The sequence below is a fragment of the Hylaeus anthracinus genome, unplaced genomic scaffold (assembly GCF_026225885.1).
Source record: "Hylaeus anthracinus isolate JK02 unplaced genomic scaffold, UHH_iyHylAnth1.0_haploid 2, whole genome shotgun sequence".
NCBI lineage: Eukaryota > Metazoa > Arthropoda > Insecta > Hymenoptera > Colletidae > Hylaeus > Hylaeus anthracinus.
The window spans coordinates 7,759,865-7,777,926 of NW_026534838.1; the positions used below are offsets into that span (position 1 = coordinate 7,759,865).

At 39.5% G+C, this 18,062-nt stretch overlaps 1 protein-coding gene across 12 annotated transcripts in view; it reads right to left on the reverse strand.

The window, feature by feature from the left end:
- The window catches only part of LOC128892853 (cAMP-specific 3',5'-cyclic phosphodiesterase), a 179,014-nt gene that overhangs the window by 47,743 nt on the left and 113,209 nt on the right, over nucleotides 1-18,062 (reverse strand). For 8 of the 12 annotated variants that reach the window (XM_054153451.1, XM_054153453.1, XM_054153448.1 and 5 more), the window contains 2 exons: nucleotides 2,456-2,644; nucleotides 115-147 (listed from right to left, as the gene is read on the reverse strand). In XM_054153451.1, coding sequence (XP_054009426.1) covers nucleotides 115-147; nucleotides 2,456-2,644 — 222 coding nt within the window. Of the gene's footprint in view, nucleotides 1-114; nucleotides 148-2,455; nucleotides 2,645-6,438; nucleotides 6,763-15,784; nucleotides 16,364-18,062 lie in introns of those variants that run through there. The other 4 variants (XM_054153443.1, XM_054153445.1, XM_054153446.1 and 1 more) reach the window with 3 other exon arrangements.

Genomic DNA, 18,062 nt, shown 5'->3' on the forward strand with positions numbered 1-18,062 from the left:
GTGTGTGTGTGTGTGTGTGTGTGTGTGTGTGTGTGTGTGTGTGTGTGCGCGCGCGCGTGCGTGTGTGTGAAGTAAAACGAGATTGGTAATAGATAATATGGATCGAGTACATACGCTCGCTCAACAGGAAGCTCGGTCTCTTTGAACCTGCAACCCAAGGATCACATACATGATATCGTCACAAATCACACCCGATGGTCGCGCTTAAAAATAAGCTCATTCCGACGATGCAGCAAACCGTAAATATATCAAGTGTCGTTAAACGAGCAAGAAAATGTAACTCAAGTTGAGGATAATTTACTTTTGATTTGTCGTCCTTTAGAGCAGCGAATCAATCGATACCGAAGCCTTTAGAGCTTATTGTTAGACTAAAACTGTCGCATTCTACCTACGAAAGTTGAATATAAATTTACAAATTTCCCCAACGATACACGGACACTACGATTTATCCGAGAGAAATTCTTGGCGAGTTTTCATTCGACACATTGCTGCACCGCACGCATCAAATAATACATTTTAATACGCATTGTTAAGCGCCACCACCACAACGAGAAGCTACGATAGATTACAAGCTACACATACAGAGTACAGAGAGAGAGAGAGTACTAGACTGTTTCCGTACAGCTATACGCGATAACGCGACGGTTCTCGTGGGATTGTGCTCGAATCAAATATCTCACACTGATATTTCATTGTACAATTGTTGGCTGTGCAATCTGCAGCCCTGCGTGAATATTTTGGTGCAAATGCAAACACAAAATCCACCCGTAACTACGTCTAACGATTATCCAATTTTAGACCAAACACATTTTCTTTTCAATTACAATTAAACTGCCAAATTTCATTACAATTTAGAATCACCGAATCGGATTGCAATCAATATTTTTTCTCGACTTTTCAATATTAACGGCACTACGAACCGTGGTCAGACGTCCGGACTATACGAAGAAAAACCGTTTATTATACATATAACACTATAAATTCAACGAAAAAATAATTTAAAGTTAGTCTTTACATTGATGTCCGTTCTAGTTTACTTGCGTAAAAACATTTGTAATCGATCAACTTTCGTCTTGATTTACTTTTCAACTGCACCAGAAAATTAATCGAATAACTGAAAACTAATCAGCTTCGTAAAATTAAAATATCGTTCTTCGTTTCGCAGAATTTTTATTCCCCTCCACCCCCAAATCCTGTTTCTTTGTTTGTTTGTTTGTTTTTTTTTTTTTTTTTTTTGAAACAGATGTTTTACGTTACCGATTAAGAGATACTCTTATTATATGTTTTATCGATGCTACGAAGAGGACGCTGTCGTCGTATCTTCAACTGTAATATCGACTAACGCGGTGGAAGTTACGCAATCGATAGAGGATACTCTTTCACGGCTGCAGCCGATATTCTAGTCGTTACAGTAGATCCCTATCGGTAGGTAATGCAGTCGAGACGGAAATAAAGATATCGTCGTAACATCCAAGAGATGGTAAAGAAGAATCGATAGAATTTGAATGCATGCTTATTGCTTACACTTGACGTGATAGCGCAAAATAGACGATAAAATGATATTATTTCCAGCTCGTATTTATTTTCTAATTATCGTTTAATTGTTCACCAACACGTGCATATCGCGTTACGATATTCCAATTATCATCGGCTTGTGTAAATAGGCTCGTTAACGGCACTGGCGCCGTCGCAAGAGAAATCCGTGATTTACGTAGGCGTAAATTACAGCCAACTCGCCTAATTATGAACCATAGTTTGGCGTTGAATAACCGATAATTACTAGAATTCCTCGCCAACATGACAATCAACTGACAACCTCGATGAACTGATCAATGTAAATACATGATCGAGTTGCAACGTGTTTTTTAGACGTGTAATTAAAAAGTAATCAGGGTCGACCTAGATCGAAAGTAACAATCTTTCGTTAGAATTGAATTTTTCAAGAACCAAAGTTGCAATGTGAAAATATATAAAAACCGTGAAACATTGGTTTACTTTTTCGAATACGTAACAATTATAATATACATGCATATGTACTTTTTAAAATTTTTATAACTTTTTTTTTATTGGATGAACCGATCAAATCATTGCCTGTATTCTATACTTTAAAGTCTGGATGGTACGTCGACGTCTGACCGTGGCTGACCACATCTATCAAAAGTAGAATATGCACCGGGTATCGGGCAGCTTGAATGGTAAATTTTAACGATCGATTTTAAAATAACAATCTCGACAATACCATCTGATCGAAGCTGAACAATGCGGTTGTTAATGCCGCATTTTTAAATTTTGCTAAAAAATTAAAAGATCGACACACATTCCTCTAGATTTTCCGCTAAAACGTAAACTTCTTTTTAAGTTGTACTAACTCTTAAAAAAAAAAAAAAAAAAAAAAAGAAAAGAAAAGAAACTCGACTAATTTTCAAATAATAAATGAGAAATGATCGTGTCTCACCTTTCGCTAGCGATCGAACTGTTTCGAGACATCGATTTCGGTGACATCTCGAAATCGCTGTCGCTGCGGTAGAGGAAGCTCTCTCTTCTTTGTGGCAGAGTTTGGAGAACGAGGCCTGCGCTCGGTGAGGCACCACCACCTCCTCCGGCACCGCCATCCAGCGTCGAGGCGCCATTTTCCACATCGAAACTGTAAACAAACAAGAGTAGCGTTCGATTAATAATCGTTTCATTAGGAAACAAGTGTCAGCATCGAGTTGATAAACTTTCATAAAACCGTATAGGTTTAATGGTAACTTCTTATTGGGTTTTGCAACTTTCGGAAAACCCGCAAGAAAGATTACGACGCGATAAATAACCCACCAAAGGCGTTAGTTAAACTTGTTCGTTATACTAACGATGGTATTCAAGTTTCGTAGTTAAACAGCGTCCAACTACCCACGGTGTTTTTCAGGCCCACGGTGCCCCATAAATATATCTAATTAAAGCCCAGCGAAACCGAGACACGACACTTTTCATCCTGCGAAGCCAGTTTATCGTACGCTATCTGAGATGACAGAAGAGCTTTGGCCTTTCGATTTAACAACTATCTCGTGTTATTCAACACGCTATTTCCAATGCCCAGAGTGAGCAATTTTAACAACTTGGCCGAATAAAGTTAGACAAGTAATATTTATGGATCTTGATGCTGTACTTTTATTGCTACCAAGGGATAAACTAACGGAGATTGGGTTATTTTCTAACAGAGAAATTTGGACAAATGAATTTTCTCGGTCTCGCTGAAAGAACGTAATACACCGTAAAATCAAATTCGTATGTATCGTTCGTGGTCTCCGATTCTCTTCGAAATATACAAAAACTTATAACTTTTCACTTAAAGGGAAATGTACGAGATTTATTTAACAGAGACGAATCGAAACATTGAATCATTGAAACATCGAGAACATTTCATGTTCATTTGGTAAATAATTAAACCGAGAAGAACGCCCAGTATTTCCAGTCGTATGAATTGAAATACTTTACCGAAATTTTAAAGGTCGACTGCGAAGCGTAATGCGCGAAAAAACGAATTTTTCGACTGACCGATCAAAACGATGATGAAATTTACCGCGACAATGGAGTATTTTCATGAAATAGGTCACAAAATTCGTCGACCGATTTAAACAAACTTGTTATGTTTCCGATTGCAAACTTCTTAAACTACTAACGAACGAACGGTTTAAAATTGCAAATTGTAATTTGAAAATCACACGTCGTTAAATTTGTTCGATAAAGTTGCCGTTTCCGAATGAATTATTTGAATTTGAATTTGAATTTGAATTTCAATTTCAATTTCAATTATCGATGGATAAATACAAAAATGTACCTTTGATCTTGGAATATATAAAAGGCTCGAAAGGTATACTACCGATAATTACTCTAAACACCAAATATCGAAAGTGAAAAGCAAAGAATGCAAAGACAGAAGGAATTTCGGAGCGTTCGTTATCGATTTGCGTCTAAACTTGCTCCCGAAACAATTATCTGGATAGTAATTGTCAAGATTGCGATCAATTCGCTCGTTAAGCGGGTTTAATTACTAGCGTGGCGTAATTAACATTCTTTCGTTCTCATGCTCGTCAACGTTGTTCAGAAAACACGGTTCATTTTTCTGTTTCGTACGATTGTATCGTTATACGTCATTATGTAAGCCGTGATTAATACACCGACCTTGCTTTTCAATGATTAAGTAGTTGGCCATTCTGACAGTGGTTTGTCACAGGACACGAACTACCAAATAAATGTCTGTGTATTTAAAAAGATATTTTTATAGAACCTGTCGAATACTACCTTGGACATTCTCGTTCGCTGTCTGGCCACGACAGAATAGATGTAGAAAGATGTAGATGTGTAAAGAATAGGTGTATAGTACGGCATTAGAAGCTTTATGCACGAGCACCGCTTCTTTTAATCGAAAAATATACGACGTAGCTATACGAATGCGATACGTACGATAATTAACGAGTGTCTAAAAAATCAACGGGAAAAATATCAGTTTACAAATATTGTATCAGAATATTATTGTTTTATTCTTTTTTTCTTTTTGAATCGACCATACCATGAAAATGAAACGAATGAAAATATTTCCGGTTGCGGAGAGTGCGTGCGATCCGGCAAGCTGCTGCAACAAGTGTTTCATTTCAAAGTGTAAACTCGTGGGCAAGATATGGGGGGCAATCGTGGCGTTTATCTGACACGACCAAGCCTGAACAGCTAATATTAGTTTGCCGAGCAGAACCAATAACAAAGAAGTGATTAAAATGCACTTCCGTTTCTGCCGCGCCTGTAACGCCGCCGCCGTTACGTAAGAAGCGTGTTGTACTGCATCGAATACTGGTTAAGAGTAACGCGATCGGTCAACCAAGGCTCCAGGTTCCAGGTTCCAGGTTCCAGGTTCCAGGCAAGTTCGACATAATTCGATCCAGACATTTTCCTGGGGAAACACAACGCTGCTTTCACCGAACAGACATGATTTTTCCTTTCATGATATAAACCTGCCGAATACTTTGGAAAATGTTGTACGAATGTTCCAGAAATATTCAAAATTTTTGTTTCGTTGTCTTACTATTTTCGTCGAGAATAATTTCGTTACGATCAGGTTGGAGAGCAAAGCAGAAGATTTTTCTTTCGCTCGACACTTTCTAGCGGATGTTCGATGTCTCTATCATTTATTTCGATAAAAACTTGAAATCTTTGTAACGTAGAATTAAATTTGTATCGGAAGAGTAACCTGTCAAACGTGCGCGTCATGGCACACAGTATCATGTATCGCAGCTTGTATGCAACTGTACTTGTTTTCACTAGTAAAATAAATTGTCTCTGTCAAAGTGGATTTAGAGATGTTGACTGGATATTTTTGGTCTATTTTATTCGGCATTGTATGCCATCTAAATTCTTTAATCTCTTTTATGAGTCAACCGGTGTACGGTCCCGTAGTGCTCGAAATATAAAAACCGATCCGTGATAGATATCAGAATAAAGAAACTGTTGCTTGCGTTCGGTCTTTATGATACATTTTTTTCTCATCAAAAATTCACCTTTCACCGTCAGCTTTCCTGATAATTCTCATTTAATTATAGTAACACAGGATTACCGATAGATTTCTCAGAGTCGGCAACAGCTGCAACGTTAATTAAACTCTTCGAATGGACTAGATGGTAATCAACATATCAGCAATCCATTATCGGAAATTGAGAAAAGCTTGGATGGAAAATAATATCGATTATCGACCGTTCGGTGGACACGGTGTGCACTTAGAAGGGAACATATCCAATCGTCACACGTAGATTTTGATCAAATTTATGCGGTAAGTAGTTCTCAACAAAATATTTGACACGTATTTTTTTTTTATTTACAGCTATTTTTATTTACAGCTTTATTTTATAAACATTTTGCTAAATTTCTCACAAATCGATTCAGATAGAGATGCAGAGGCAGAGGTAAAATTATAAACAGTTGGTTTAATTAAAAACTCAGCTAACCCGAATCGAGTCGAGTCGAGTCCGTCGATCCCTAAAAGAGCGGTAAATCTCCCTCGATCGTGAATCGTTGCGCCGCGGCGCCGTGATTAGGGTAATTGCGCGTGACTGTATCCGCGCGTAGAGAGTTGGGTTCCAGTCTCCCTCTGTAGACTAATTAAACGGAATCATCAGTCGGACCATTATTTCGAGCTCATTTCCTAATGGATTCTTTCGCTAACGGAAATGGCTAAAGGCTCGTTTGACCGGTGAGTTAAGGTCCAAGGAAAAGGGGGACTGGTAATAACTGGCCAGCGAAACGCAACGCAAACAGAATTTGCATTAACTTTTAGTCGTACGTTTTGTTCACGGTAACGCGCTCTTTTTCGCTTGGCTCTCGGTCACTTTAATTCAGAGATTAATTCGCGCGGTATCCTTGTCAATTCGAGTCTTAGTTAATCTGAAAAAAAAAAAAAACTTCACTTACGGGACGGCCACGTAGACCAGTTTAGGGTGCGGCTTCGTTCTTGATAAGGTCGACACGCAACCGCTGTGTCTTCTGAACGAAGTCAACGGAAGTGTCACTCTCATCGTCCCTGAATCTCTGCGTGCCAGTCTTGAGGAGACCTCGTGTGGCACGAGAATAGCGTAGTCGTTCATAGCGATGTCAATACCTCTCGCAAAATCAATTTTCCATCGACAATTGTCAACGATTTTTCGAACCGTTCGCGTTGCAACTCTTCGCGTGCTGCATCACTCGAAACTCATTCATTCCTGATCCTCGAAATGAATCATCTTTCGCCGATTATTAGATACTTATCGTTAGGATAATAGACGACCGATACAAACAGCCAAATTTGCCCTTTCGACAGAGTTCCTCGAGAATTTCCCAACAACTTTTACTTCTAACGACAGTTAAAGGTTTCAATAAAACTTGACGCATTTGGAGATTCTAAAATCAGATTAAAAACAACATACGAAAGGTAACGAATAGCGCTTATTTTCAGACTGCCACACATGGTTCCAATGAAAGCAATCTTTGAAGCGTTAAAAAATCGCCGAGGGAACAAAATAGCGCGCGTGTTGTTCGAAGAAACAATTTTCTTACGAGTAAGTCAATCATTTCCGAACTAATTTTCGCGAGAAGAAAACAGATTGCTTAGCGTGCACAGAAATATTCGAAATACACATCACGCTTCTCCTTGGTGTTTCTGATGGATACGAAAATTGAATTCACCGAATAAAAACATGAAAAAAGATTGATAGAATGGATCTATTGCAGGTGTAGGAAGAAACGTAATTAAATCGATCAAAGTTAGTCGTATTCGGTAAATTAACGTTTGTAAGAATTTTTCTACGAGTCTACGAGTCTGTCTCGTAGAAATTGTATGAATAATTTTGATTAAAAGTAAAGTTTGTTCGGAAGTACATATGATGCGCGGTTCCTCTCCTATCCGCAGTCGACTACGTATCTGCGTCTTGGCGAACAAATGTTTTCGAAAAGGACCGTTAGAGGCGAAAACTTTGAGAGAATTTGTTTTCGACGAGAACATTCGAGAAGACGGAAATGGAAGGTAAATTTTATGGATAAGTCTGGGAATGAGATCAACGAGAAAATTGCACTGGGTAATTGGGAACGAAAAGAAGGAGAGAAATGTTTTTTCATTTTACATTCAGATCGTCTCTCTCTTGTCCGCGGACAAATAAACTGAACAACGAGCTCCAAAATGATATTCATTGGCTACGACATATTGAATTTTCTTTTATTTCATCCTGCATTTTCTTTCCCTTCGAATATTTCCCTAGCGTGCCTATTTACTTTGATCGCGTCCCCGTCAACATCCATTTCTCAACCTTCCAAATGTTGCGAATATTTCCGAAAATATTGCTTACGATAAAAGCATTTATAAAACAATAATATTTCTATTCGTTCGAGAAAAATACGAGTATTATACGCGCTATACGATAACATCATTTATATCCAATCGGTTTCTTGAAATTTCCATCTAGGAGGTTTACGAGCGTGGTGACTAAAGTTTAGATGGTAAAAAACAAATGTTTTGGTGATTGTCGAGTTACATCACGATAGATCTATCGTGTTCAAACGGTAGATTCTGTGTCGAACAGAACAGCTTCGTCGGGATTTAGTACATTTGGATTGGCTGAAATATTTAAAATGCTAGGTTGCAAACCATGAAAGAGTTCATTCTCCTTTGAAACATGATCCTTCGAGTCTAGCAATGGAAACACGAATTTTCAATGAAAGAATTTTAAACGAAGCACAGGTAGGGAAATACATAATACACCTATTATAGAATTTGTTCGAGAGCTGTCTAATAAAATCAACAAGTTTGCTATCGCGAAAACTCCTCGCTAATGCTTCTACCCAGAGAAACGTGGAAACCTACGGAGCAACTGACAGAATCATTTCTCTGGTTGTAATCCTGTTCCCGGTTGAAAAACTCTTCTGTGAAACGTGTCGTCGTCCTATAGAAAGGATTTCGCGCGAAACTAGGACACCGTTTTCCGAAAGAGGAAGCTTCTTTTTAAAAGACCATCTTGGTCCCGGGCTTCGATATAAACTCCAGAGCTGTTCAGCGCGAATGTGCTTTAACTCGTTTCACATTTTTTTATGGTTTCGAATTATCGAAACGATCGCGGTGTCGCGAAAACTATATACGTACGTTTAAAGTACTCAAAGTAAATATAAAAATACGCGATAAAAGGATTAAGATAAAGGAACAAAACGATAAAGATGCACGTCAAACGTCATGCGATCGTAAACGTATTACGCGCTTTTATTCGCAATTTTATTCTGTCGCGACCAGTATATTTCTACGCCGAATGCTTTTAGACGTTTTAGCTAATTTAGCTCGATCTCACGAGTCCGGATGAACTTTACATTCATCGGCGTTAACTTTTATTTATCATTGGCTTAACCATTCTAGCAAGCACCTTCGTGGCTTGCTAGAAAATAACTACTGAAATAACCGTGTCATCTGTAAATGTAAACACTTGGTTCTGTACACAGTGACTGTATAATATTATACTACATACAAGCACTCTGACACATGGCATTCTGGCTTATGGAAGATGTCGAATTAATCGGAAACTTGCTGGAAATGTACAAGTTCGCGGTTGAAAAATGTTTCTGTTCGAGATTGTATTTATGTATTGTTTCAGGAAGACGTTGCCGATTCGACACTGCGCACGTGCTGACCCGCAGACCGACATGAATCACTTGTTTTATGCTTTATGTGCCAGACCGAGAGCACACTAAAAACCGCCTAAATTCGGAATACGTTGCTAAACTCGCCAAAGCCCCAATTATTTATAAATAAAACTTTTTATCGATAATTTAAAGTCTGCAATTGTTTTTTAGATACTTGGAGTACGTTATACTTGTGGGTTGGGCGTATGGTTTGACGGGTAACTGTAACTGTTTATGCGTAACCGTGTGGCTTTTTACGTGGCAAACATAAAAATTCCGTCGAAACTACGGTTGTGTTTCTAACGAGAAATGCGTCAGCGTTTCGTTTGAATCGTAATTCGTTCCCCTGTTCTGGTTCCGGAGATAGGGAAAGCAACCGAAATCAGAATAAGAAATCTTGGGATAGCCGCGAATAATCGCCAACGCGAGAAAGAAGGAAGATTAACATGGAAATGGAAAAAGTTCCAGGTGATCGAAAGTTCGGCTTAAAGAACGTCGGATGCGAAACGACGCCATGCTCGAGGTAAATTTGGAACAGCATCGTGGGGGACCGTGAAAGATTAACAGCTAGAACCCTTGACGGACAAATGGAGCACTGCCGAGATACCAAACGCGTTGCATTAAAATTAGAAAGCGTCCAACAACGACTTTGCTCGCGATTAGAAGCTGACGTCGAGATCGAAATGGATAAAAGTAGCTTTTATGACTTGGCTACTTGGATACTTTCGTAAGGACTATGAATAACTTATGCATAATCCATGTTCCGATGAAAATACCTTCCCAAGTATTGGTTACATTTGTAGGGATCGAGAAGGTTAAGAAATTTCCGACGAGACGAGTCCATTAGCCGTTTGGCTAAATAGAACACCTTCCAAAAGAGGTGGTCAATCATTACTGACCGATCGACTGACTGACTGTTATCCAATCTTTCGGCTATGTCGATATCGATCGACGACCTCTGAATGCGTAAAAGTGGAAATCCTACAAGCGTTTGCTTCCAATCCCTTCGAATCGCTCCAACTCGAGTTAAATTTTCTATTTACACGAGTAAGAGCTTCGGAAATGGTGAAAGTAGAGATCACGCGATTTACTTTCCTATGCAGAACTGTGAATATCGCGTCGTAAAAGTGCTAATCGATATCATGGCTAGACGTAGACATTTTACTTCGATAAATACCTTCGCAATTATTCAAATGTCAGCGTTTAATCATCTATTCGCTAATCGTGGACGAATCTAATTTCCAACGCCAAACTATTTGAAAATTGATAACAGGACTAACGTAGCTAGTTTATACGGAATTTAGTCAAATTGTACATAGTAGGTTCGTCAAAGGATATCTTTAAATACCGAATCCATCGAAATGACCCAGTCATTGTTTCCCTGATGTATTCATATTGATTTTCCATTTGGTTTCGTCCTGTCGCGTCGGCATCGGTTCGATTTAAACTTCTTCGTCTACGGTTGCTTTTCGAACGATATCATTGTAATCCGTAAGATCCGAAATTGCGACGAAAACACGATCGATAATTGTGTCACCGATACGTTCCAGCACGATACCCTTCCCTTCGATCGACGTGCAATGTTTGCACAGATACGGAAATCTACCGGAATCGCTATCGACATTGGTGTCGCGATAACAACAAAAATTTCTATCTCGTGAAAATATTGCAAATAACGTGGTTCGATTGTTGTCGCGAGCAACAATAACAACGAGAAGGTAACAAGTCGTTTGTCTCGACCGTGATCGATCGAGGAACAAAAGTATTTGTTCGCTTGCTTTTCTCCTTTCGTGGTACTTCATTTACCCTCTTGCTTCACCTAACCCTCGACGAGATGTGGCGATTCGTAAAATTGTCAGTCGTTTGGATTCTTTTGTTTTTTTTTTATTGTCTCGCTCTATCATCGTGAGAAATGAAAGCAACTAGGCTAAATTATAGTAAATGCCGTCAAAATGATCGCAGAAAACACTTACTTTTTTCTTTATTCAGCCAGAAAATATCAAATTGAATTTCTTTTCGAATAAGTCAGGTTCTAAACCAAGTATCTGATGTAATGGCTAATAATCCAACCTCGGGAATAATCTGACAAAAGTCACGTTTGAAAGGAAACATTTATTTAAGTAGAGGCAAGAAAAAGGTTGTCTCGACTAAATATTGCTCGGAAGAAAACCCAGAAAGTCTGTCGAAAGAGCAAACACGAACTCTTAATTACTATACGTATAAAAACCCACGGAACGAAAGCTAGAAAGAAAACTCACGGAACACTTTCCAAATCCCAGAACTCTTGGGGAATTTCACCAGATTATCACCAAATACTGTTCGTATCACCATAGAACCATCGACTTGTCTTTCTTAAAAAAAAAGCCTCCCCCAAAAAGAAAGATCCACCCTTTTCTTCGTAGAAGACGTAACGAAATCGACGCAACGTAAAGCAGGTTTAAAGAATCGGACAACGTTTCACTCGAAACATGCACAAACCGTGACACTAGGACAAGTCGCGATGATAAACAATACTTTTCACTATCGCGGAATAGGTCCTGGCGCGTGTCCTGTGCGAAGGACACCGGCACGTTGCTCGCGCGCGCGTACAAGAACGTTCCTCGTCGGTCGCGTGTCGGCTGTGAACTGACTCTGCCTATGCCCGCGGCTGTTGCTTATACGAGGCTACAGGTGTGCGTGCGTACCTGCGTGTCTCTCCAGCTACAACGGTTCGACAAACGTCACATTTTTCACGATAGAACGTTAGTTGTTGTAATAAATGCCATGCCACCGAATCTTTTGCCTTTTATAACATTATTATACTCGATCGCCGCTTAAATTGCTACTCTTTGATTAACGAGGAATAACTAACGATTACCTACACGCTAAACTTTCTATTCGTTCCATTTAATACGGAATAATATTTCATATAGTATAATGGAGATATTTTTCAGCAGTTCAACTTAAATTCATGAATTTATATTTGTAAATTATTGTTTATTACTCTGTCGATCAAAGTGCAGTTTCTTGATAGTCCAATGTAAAATTTCGCGGGCCAATAAAACGTTTGACGTCAAGACTTTTTCTACAAAAAGTAATTACGTGCAATTCGCGTCCCACAACGATCAAACAGTTAACACAAATTGCCCCAAGCTATACCTGTTAACTGAAATACATCATTGAAGATTCCCGTTACGAGGAGCATCTATGTTGTAATATACTCTGGAAACGTTAACGAAAAGTACACGAATACTTTAACGTAAATCAAATATGTTACCTGTGTTATATGTATGTGCCTAACATGTTTCTGTAAAATCAAATCAGAGTACAATATTGTTTATTGAAAGCAGAGACTCGTTGGCGTCGCCCCCGTCCGGCCTGGTATTCGAAAACAAGTGGAGATAAACGAGAATCAAACAATCGTGGTCGATGCAGTTCAAGTGACAAGTTTCAACCGGTTTCTATTGGACGTTTTATCGATTTCAACGATCCAGCTAAATTGGAGAACGCGAAAAGCCATAGACTCGCTCGATCGCGAACAAAATGAACGTGTCACGTTCGCCTAATTGAGAGCCGCGGAATATCCTTGTCCAAGCATTACGAAAGTCATTGCACAACATGTCGTGCTCTTAGAAACCTTTTATTAGTTAATAACGCAAGAATTATGGGAACATTGTCGCAAATCAACCTTTTTTCTAATTCACAAAATTTTATCGAGGCGAACTCGAAGAATCCTTCGTGTATTTAAAATTATGTAATTCACTTTGATAATTATTTTTATATGCATGATAAATAGATTCCGATCCGAATACTTTAAACGCGTTTAAAGAATTTTTTTCCATGCTGGTTCATGCACCTTATTTAACACTCGTTTATATCTTTTTCTGTTTTAAAGTATCAAAGTTATTATTATCCCGAATCTAATTTTCCGTACTCGTGCGCGGATTCATCAATTTTTTAAATCCCGTTCTCCGATTTCAAGCAGATTATTTTCCGACGACGATGTAGCAACAGTAATTTGAATTAAATCCCGTTGCTTCGATTTCATCCGCAATCGTAACGCGAAAGGCAAAACTTGATCGGTGAAATTTTACGGAAACTGGAGAGACATATTTCGCGAACCCTCGCGCCTCGTAAAGAAGGAAGGAAACTCCTAACAACTGAATTTCAAATCGCGCCAGGCGAGGAAAAACGGAAGCCAATTTGCATCGCGAGCAAACTTCAACGCAGCGATAATGTATGTGGTTTTTTCTCACTTTCGACCGTTGAAACAATTTTCATACACACACGTATATGTATATATAAATATATACATATAATACATATATATATATATATATATATAAATTTCTGTCGACGACGAGCAGCTAAATGGAAAGCTCGATTACGCTTTGAAATTTGGTCGCAAACGATGGGACTCGAAGGAGAATATATTACAAATTACAATACATATCATTCTACGAGAATACGTGTTACAGTATACATATATGTATATTAATTTGCGCGCGTTGTAAAATCGAGTAAAGCCATGTTGATGAGATTACGAGATCGGACTATAGTAAGAAAAATACATAGGTTGTAAATCTAAAGTGATTGGTGAAAAGTATGAAATTTAAAAATTCGAAAACAAAAAACGGTGTAGGTATAGACGTTTTAACAAGCAAGCAAACTCAGCTCGAAGGCGTGTCAATCATTGGGATTGAATGTCAGCGACTAAAACCGTGGAGATTCAAGCATTTTTCCTATCGGTAAAATCGATAGCAGCAGCGTTTCCAACGGGTTCGCATAACTACCCGAAATAACAAGACGTTATGACCGTAGTAAATGCCAACCAAGGATTCCATACAAACTTTCGCGTATATCTTTCCTGCCGTTCGCTATGTAAACTAGCGCGTTCGGTGGCTGAAAGACGGACGTAGAAAGTTTTAGTTGTCAAACACGGCTCGGCTGGATGAACTGGTATCACGGGGAAATAAAAAGACGTTCGAACATCGTTAGGATTCATTTATATAACGAAGATAAGGGTTATCGATCGATTTAGCGACTGGATAATACGCGTGCAACGAGACGCTAACCGCGATAGAACGAACAAGCCTGTACTTTACTATCTTTTGTTTACCTTGTTCTCAAAATAGATTTGTTTCACAGCCCTGATAATACTTTGAATTTACTATTCCGTTTACAACGATACCTAGCTTAGGAACAACCTGCACTTTTTTAAAGCCGTAATATCGGAACGATAAAATCATGACTCTCGACATTAATTTCGAAATTGTTCGCTACAACGAATGGACCATCCCATCGTCGATATAATTTTCCATTAGCCCAGCTGAATGGATACCTCGATTACGCTCTGAAATTAGGTCGCAAACGATGCGACTCGAAGGAGAATATATTACAATACACGCGGACCTTAATGCGAAAACAAACGAAATAAACGAAATAGACTACTAATATATTATTGTATATAATAATGCGAGTGATCGAAGAGAAAGAAAAGTCAGCGACGAGTAGAGAAATATTCGATTGTATCATTTCCTCGGTTTCCATCTCCCTCGAATCCCTCGAATCGAGACAAGTTCTCAGCGAGAATGACAAAGCTTGGTAGGTTGGCTGACGTTCGTCTTTGTATTCTTTCGAAACGATTCGAAACACCGAGCAACCCCAAAGGTCGGTATCGATCACGAAAAGAGTTGGCGTGCCATGCGGTTGTTAGGGGTGTTTATCACCTACGTGCTCTTCAGGGTCGTCAGATTTGTGTCAAGAACTTCTTCCTCCACTTGTCTAAATGCGATATGCACGTACCAAAAGTCGTAAAAGAAACTCATCGAACGTACGCGGAAGAGTTTACGACGCGGTACAAATGTAGCGTCGGATATTTAAGACGTACAGGTTGTATTCTTCTTCCGCCAACGATCTTCGAGATGGTTGGTTCTATTTCTATGCAGCGATCGCGACCTCGACTTTCCAAACGCAATTTCTCTCCATTCCTTTAAGCACTTTTTCCCAAGGACTTGTGCTTGTACACCATATACAGTTGGCGTGCCGTGCAAAACGATCCTTGGACGAGTTTCGTTCCAAACAAACACTTTTCTTTTATTTTAACAAAATCAACATTAATTGCAATTTTTTAGATAGCCGCATATTAACCCTATTAATGTACTTGACAAACATTAACATGATTTCTTTTTTGAGCAGCTTACACCAACGCGGCGTGGCGCGCCGGTAACTTGTACAGTTATTGTTTCATTTTCAAATTTGCTCGAGTAACTGGATTCCTGGCGGTATCGAAAATAAATACCAGCTGCCGTGTCTACGCTTTCTACGTCGGTACCTTAGTTTCCATTTACGATATTGCCGATATGTCGATGAAAACTTTTCTAGAGTCATATCGACGCTGTCAAACTCGCTAGCGTACATGTCGTTGTACCGTATATCGCGTTAACCGCGAGACTTATAAAAATATTTGTTCAAAAGTACAGTTTCGAATGTTTCCAACGCTATGTATACACAGTATATACATATATGTAGTATGTATATGTAGTACATCGAATGAAAGAAAGTCGATTATCCACGAGAATAAACACGTCGGGTCGAGGCGGCATCGGCAGTTTAAAAAATAATTAACGAGCCACGTACTCACCTCTTGCTACGATCGACGTAATAACGCCGCGAGTGGCGTCGAAGACGACATCGACGTCTGTCGACGTACGGCTGACCTATAGTCGCAGTCTCCTTCGAATTTCGTCTCGAATCGCTTCGACTTGGATTATCCCTGGCCGAGGAATTTCTTCTCGAGTCCTGTCTCTGATCTTGCTGCTCCTTCGACTTGACTATCGTCCAGATGAAGAACAACGCGGCAATCATCGTCGTGTTTTCGATCATCGCTTCCGTTCCACTCGCTCATCGATCGAAACATCGATCATCGCCTGTCTCGAACTCGTGGTTCTTTGCCGATCATTCTTCCATTCGATAATTTCCGCCAACTCTCGGGGAACATATTTCTTCTCGATGTTCAATCACGAGAAAGTCGAATTTTTATCGTGCACGACGAGAAATTGCGTAACGAACATTTTCCTTTGTTTCACTTTTCACTTTTCACTTGTCACTTGTCACTTGTCACTTGTCACTTGTCACTGTCAAAAATGTTATTCGAAACGTTACGGTTATCATAATTAAGAATTTGTTCACACTGTCGATTACGCGTCGCGTTATCACGGATGGTCCATTCTCGAAGTAACTACAGGATCGTACATCTGATTTTGTGAGTTTAGGTTAAAAGCAGCTTAATCTTAGAATAGGTCGTTATCGTTAATTAGGAAAAGTCAACGAATAAAGAATGAAAATAAGCTGAGAATAATCTAGAAATGATATTCGCCTAGAGGCCACTAATCGTCCCTAGGTTAAGTAATGCCTCGTGAGAAAAAGAAAACCAATGATGTAACCAAAGTATACAAGTCTCGATTTCAATCGTGCGTTCAGTTATCGAATAATTGTTCAACGATGTCGAAAAGTATCGCGCGATGTGTACTCAATGGATTCAATTGACCCTTCAATTGGGCGTAAAACGACATGTGAAAATTGACGCATGAACCCCACCGATCGACATTGACCGCCATTCCCGAGTTACCACCCAACGCAGAGCTAATCGAAACGCAAAAGGACCAAAGTAGACTCCTCGTCAGCAAAGATCTAGAAAGGCCTGAATCAAAATACCGAGACAAAAAGGGATTGCTACGAATTTGGTACGAAGAATCGTGAAATATCTTCAACTATCGAAGAATGTCGCGTTTCTTTGTTCGCGAAACGTTGAAAAATTGTGTCGTCAACGAACAATTTATCGATGGACGTCGTTTTATCGGTTCCCAGGCGTGGAATTCCATCTGTTCTTTCACGAGAAAAGTAAATGGACCTTAAGCGGGAACATCTATTACTAACGGACTTGGGAAAATGCATCGTTAATCATCGCACTGGTACGCAGCTGTAAATAATGAACTTAATATCCGTGAGTTATGGGTTTTAATTAATATATTGCAAAAGCATATCCACTGAAAGCTCCCGAGTCCGGCAAATCGATGAACGAGTAAAAATCGGGAAATCTGCAGAGGCTATCGATGGTTGGCAGTGGGAACTGAAAGTCGATCGAACAACTTGATTTTCGGTAGACTGTAATCTCGGAGACCTACCGTAGGTAGGTCTAATCTCTCGACTAACTTGCAACATCTCCGTGAAAGCGAAAGACGACTGGGATTTTTTCCTACAAAGGATCGGTGTTCGAGGTCGGCGACGACGCCGGCGTTTCGTTCAATTTTTTGCGATTCTCCGACTTTGTCGCGAGGAGGAGAAAAATTAATCTCGGCTGTCCGTGGTACGGAGCTTCTCCTTGGTGCGCTTTGCAAAAGAATGACGTCACGAGATTTACGCCTTTATCGCATACTCGCGGGCTATTACTAATAGATATTTAGCAAACAATTTCGCTAGAACTGGGACAAATTTAAGCGTCAAGTTTTAAACGTGACTGTTATGTATCTTATCTCGGTCGAGAAATGGCATTTTTCCCTTCTAGGGGAGCAGAATAGAGCATCGATCGGTGTTGCCTAAAATCCTCGAGACAGTTCTCCTGTTTACAAACAACGCAAATCGCGCTCAATTTAATCGCACTAGGATCCTGACTAGGATTTCATGCAAGATAACAGGACTGACAGACTGACGACCAGAGTCTCCGTGGGAAATGGACGATGAAACTTCAATTTCCGGCAAATTCGCCTCTTAACGGCGACCAACGGCTCGAATTGCTCGAAAATAAAGTCTCGTTTCAAAGTAATTCCAACGGAGGTATACGCTTCAAAGGTAAGGTGAATTTCTAGTTATTTTCTAAAAATAATTGTTTTCCAACTGCTCGAGGAGTCCTCGATAGAGGG